We start from the raw sequence: 5,273 nt of genomic DNA, 5'->3' as shown, positions 1-5,273 counted from the left end.
CACGGGAGTATGGTGCAAGAGCACCTCGTCATTTGAATCTCGGCCACCAATGTTATCAATAAATTACCATAGGGAAGTTGATGAGTTTGTTTTGTAACTGTCAAGAATCTAAACCATCCTGTAAGACTTCATAACTACCTCAAATGTTATAAGAGGAAGAGATTGAAGGGACAGAGAAGAGAATCGATAAGGGCAAAAAAGATAATATTTTGATACAGAGTGAGTGAAAATATGTGTTGTTTTTAATGGTGAATCAGTCTTCTTATTGATTCTTGCTAGGTTCCCTATGCTTTTGGTTTGGTACGGTATGTTTTATGTCAAGTTTCTGATTGCTCCCCATCATGGAGAGACTGATTGTGCACATTAATTACCATTATAAAACCGTACATTTACAAGATAAGGTATGTTTGGAGTGATGGGTAGTTCATAGCAAGATTTGTTGACAAGAATACTTCGTTGGTTTTTTTTGGCTGACTAGAATTTTTTATTTCTACTTTCTCGTGACTTCTATATAACTATCTTGAAGAACCCATTCTATACCATTTGCATCCATGTAACTTGAATTGCAGCTACAGTCAATGCTCATTATAAGTCCTGCTTTAACAGAAATACATTCAATAGAAGCGTTGTCAATGTAAGAAAAATAGTACAACAATACAAATGGATAAATCATGTGTTTCTTTGGTTATTCTCACCAGACTGAGCAATAATATAACAATCTAAAAGGAAAATTTTTGATTGCAATTGGTATACAATATAAAATTGATCCTGTATGGTTTTATTAGCTTTCAACGATTTCTCCATTAAAACTCATCACAGTCAAAAAGCCTAACAATATTGACACAGTGGGAAATACCGCTTGAAACTTTTTATATGGCTATTCCTGCCTGTGGTGCTGACAGAAATAAATGCTAAAGATAGTAACAGAAAGAATTAATTAGCCTACTAATAGCCGCATGATTTGCATTCATAGGAAAAACTACAGATTGCTTCTGTGATCTGGAAAACAATGTGAATGAGCTCTGAACAAATGTTTTAAAACAGTTTTTCCTTTTATTGTGTTGTGTCTCAGAAATAGAAATGAATGGAAACTTTTTTAAAAATATTACACATAGGTCACCTGCATGCCAAAAGATACATGCAACTATGCCAAGTGTTATGGCATTTGTAGAAATGGGAACCACACGATGAATACCAATACTCGGTAGTAGCCCCCTCATGCCAAAATGTGCTATCAATGATGACCACCTGCAAACACGGTAAACCAAAACACTGTCAAACAAAAACACTGTCATTTTGAGTTTCCCGTCTTCTCTTGCATTGAAACCTGCGGAACTATTGATCTGAAGAGGAAATGTGCCAACAAGCATAGTGAATAGTTCGTTAATAATGGTCGATCATTTCATGTCTATTTTAGAAGGAAAATTATCAAACGTAACCAATGCAAAAGGACAATGAAACGATTTGATTGGTACTGGGGTAGATGATTAATCACCAGTTATGCTGATCGCTCGGCAATAGTTCTCTGCTACGGAGGAACTAAAAAGTAAATGTTAAACTAGGCCACAGAATAAAGACATTCACACTGAATAACTTAGACTCTTTACATGATAACGAAAAAGATAAATATAATGTCTGTCAGGATTGATTTACCTAGAGAAATGGACATTGGTCTAATTTTTAATGTTAGTGAAAATATACCCATATTAAGCTACAACTGTTGAAGCTTAGATTGAAATTGAGCACAATGAAGAAAACACCATTTACAAAGAGAAGTTCGCAAAGAGTAGAACTACTATCAGACACAAAAATGATGGCAATGTTAACCATTTCATATAAATTTTATTTCATTAGACTGGAAAATTTGCCAGATTCTTAGAATTCAGAATACCATAAAATTTACCAGATCCTTAAATTTGCCAAATTCGTACAATTCAGATTTTATCAAAGGAGGGAAGAATGATATGGAGCATCTTCTTTAAATTTCACTACCCATGATCTGACTGTGAAATTAATAGAATATATGCATTTTGCCCTACTGCTTTCTACTGTTTCCGTTTTGTTATCGTGCTGTTTTGAGTTTTCTTCTATTTTGAGGTATGAATGTTATGTTCTGATATCAACCGCATGTTGGATATGTATCATTTTTAGAAAAAATAATTTGACGACTTTGGCGGGATGTGTCTTAAGGATGACCAAAGAGAAAGGAATGAAATTCAATATTCTAAACGACTGGTCTTTACTTTCCAAGGATGTAATGGTCGCATATTCAATAAGAATTAAGTAAGAGAGAAGACTACTTGTATATTCAATATAGCTTTTGACATTTGTTTTCTGTAGGTTTTGTGTTTCAATTTTTTTTATTCTATTACAAACGATCTATTTGTAAACAGACTCTAATGGTTGATATCATCAACTCTTACATGAGATCAGAGCTCATTTTTTACTATTTTATATAATATTAAAGTTCAATATATATTAAAATTATAATTTAAAAAAATAGATATTCTAAATATTTATACTTTAATTAACATTATTAATACAATAGATTCAAATTGTATTTTGATAAATAAAAGTGTAAAGAGGGTGCTGGCCCATGGAACAACAAAGAGCAACCCTGCATTTATCTCTATCAAATATAACAGTATTATCATAAAAGTATTTAAACAAAAAGTAAATTTTATAGCATTGAGAACCGATACCACAAGTATAAATTCAAATTGTTGACCTCCTTATTATAATGAAATTTAAATTTAAAAATGAAAAAGACTTACAAGAGATAGAAAATAAATAAAAAGGGAGTCTTCCATTCAATACTTTAATCTCTACTACGGATGGCATAATGGAAAACAACCTCTATCATTGAAGATAGTAGTTTTGCATAATCTATTAAAATTGTTTAGAGTCTATTTTTTGGGTAGACTATTTCTATTTTTGAATGAAGGTTTTTGATTTATGTGTGATCCCCAAATGTTGAAGCAATTATAAGAACACAATCTATCTTAAAAATAGAATAAACACCTTCTACCATGATAAAATTAGAAAATGGTTCAAGAAGCATGGTTAGACTGCATTATGTCAAATGTTAGAGAAAAAGTTCTTTTAGGAACACCCTATTAAGGATTTCAAACTCCTAAGTAATATTTTCTTAGAGGATTTAGACTACAGATCCTGTTAGAGATGTTGCTCTCTCTTGTTAGAAGTAACCTCATTGGAGAATTTAATAACAGACTGACCAAAATTTAATCAACAAGGTTATTTAGACTTGCCTTAAATAGACTGAAGATAAAAATTACCTTAACATATCAATACTCATCAATATACATAAATGAATTGATTGCACCTATAGAAAAATATCCGCATTCAATTTTTTTCCTCTATCAAAAACATAATACTACCTATAGAGCTAAAATTGTTACCATAACAGTATATTACTAAAAGTTCATGTCCTAATGACATTTAAATTCAAAAGTAAAAAGACTTAAAATATATTGAAAATCAAACAAATACAACATTCCAGTAAATACTTCAATCTCTATTATTATGAAGGAAGCATCCACTTAACAAAAAGAATAGACTTTAATCTATTATTGAAAATTAAATTAAAATTACAAAATAATTACTTTAGAATTTATAAATAATTAATAAATTGCAATAAGCAGCAATTCACTTGGCTGAATAGCCATTTCGCATGAAGAATAGCCAGACTGTATTAGGTTAAAAGAAAGAAGAAAAGACTTTCTAAGAACATATCATTAGAATTTCAAACTCTTGAGAAATACTTGATTAGAGGTTTTAGATTTCAAATATTGTTAGAGATCTTGCTCATTCTGTTAGAAGTGACCTCTTGAAAAATTTAATAATTTAATAAGAGTGACCTCATTGGAAAATTTAATCTGCAAGCTTATTAAGAGTTGCCTTGAAATAGACTTTACCTGAACATGCGAACAGTGGTCAATGTACAGAAACGAATCTGTAAAAACGTAGACGTTCAAGTGCCTATGCCCAAGGCAGATCTCCGTCAGACCAAAATAGGGATCCGTACAAGTCGTCCTCCCCTCTGTACTCGTCGAGAAAAGGAAACTGAGTCTGCTGCCCCGCGTATTGAGAGTCTTGATCACCGGCACAGCCATGTGATCCTTGTGGTAAAGTGGACAGACATATCGGTGCTAAATCTTGAACAGGAGCATCCAAGCATTCGCCTTTGCTGGTTGTGGCTGTGGCTGTGGCTGTGGGAGGCACGTGGTGGTGACCTTCCCGAGAGAGGGCGGCAACATGGCGGAACAACTTATTCTTGGTAGAAAACGCGGCGTTGCAGGAGCAGCGCCAGGGAGAGCGTCCGCATCTCTTTCCATGGGTTTTAAGATCAGTGAGAAAAGAGAAGTCCTTCCCACATCTGTTGCAGGTGTACATCTTGGGGCAGTGGCGTCTGCTGTAATGGTTCCTCAGGCACACCATCGATTTCAGGGGCTTGAAATTCAGATGCCCACCGTTCCGTTGGCAATCCTCTACTGGGCATGCAAAATACGATTCTCCTGCAACCCTCTTCGGCCTCTTCGATTTGAGGGCCTCGTGTGTTTTGTATTGCTCCCCGTGGGATCGCATGTGAATGCGCACATTCCCACCTCGCCTGAATCCTTTCCCGCACACCTCGCAGAAATGGACGAGCTCTGCCAGAATATCGCCTTCCTTCACCGTTATAATCTCTTCCTCCTTTGGCAGCTGCGAAAAAATCGAACCAGATGTGTAGATGATCTCGCTCAGGACCGAATCCAGGGATAGTTTCGCTCCATGAAGATCCTGTTGCTGCTCAGGATCGTGCTCACTCCTGGAAACCTGCTCCAGCTCATGGGCTTTCTCACCAAGGCCTGAAAGCTTAGACGTCAGAGCAAACAGATCTCTTCTCTCCTCTCCCCGCTCATTGGGACTCTCCAGCTGTGTACAATACTCTGCACTTGAACCTTCCATGCCTTCGCTACTCCTGCAAAACCCAATCTCTTCCATCATCATACTAGGGCAATCTCGCCCTAGTTTCTTTAATCGTTCGAGAGGAAGGCCACGCGAAGCTTCCTAAAGGCACCTCCTCATGGGAAGCTTCATTTTTTAATGGATATTTTGAGAATAGAGCCTATCGATACTAAGTCAAATTTCAACATAAATTTTTATTTTATTTCAGTTGATCAAGTAAGTTGTAGCTCTTGCTGTAGAAATTAATTACATTATAAGTTCATATACATGAAAGTGAAACAATACATATCAAAAAGAAATCATTC

The 5,273-nt window shown here is 35.2% G+C and overlaps 1 protein-coding gene across 1 annotated transcript; it reads right to left on the bottom strand.

Annotated features, from left to right (window-relative positions):
* Nucleotides 1–1,025: 1,025 nt before the first annotated feature.
* LOC149559127 (protein SENSITIVE TO PROTON RHIZOTOXICITY 1-like) lies at nucleotides 1,026–5,049 on the bottom strand. Its single transcript, XM_089828371.1, has 2 exons — nucleotides 3,936–5,049; nucleotides 1,026–1,248 (listed from the first exon to the last, which is right to left on the bottom strand). The coding sequence occupies exon 1, from the start codon at nucleotides 5,008–5,010 to the stop codon at nucleotides 4,000–4,002; it is 1,011 nt and encodes a 336-aa protein (XP_089684497.1). The 5' UTR covers nucleotides 5,011–5,049; the 3' UTR covers nucleotides 1,026–1,248; nucleotides 3,936–3,999.
* Nucleotides 5,050–5,273: the final 224 nt, after the last annotated feature.

Source organism: Cupressus sempervirens, chromosome 5, assembly GCF_028749045.1.
Source record: "Cupressus sempervirens isolate cs-2001-9-10 chromosome 5, ASM2874904v1, whole genome shotgun sequence".
Taxonomy (NCBI): Eukaryota; Viridiplantae; Streptophyta; class Pinopsida; order Cupressales; family Cupressaceae; genus Cupressus; species Cupressus sempervirens.
This window is presented reverse-complemented; position numbering and strand designations above follow the sequence as displayed.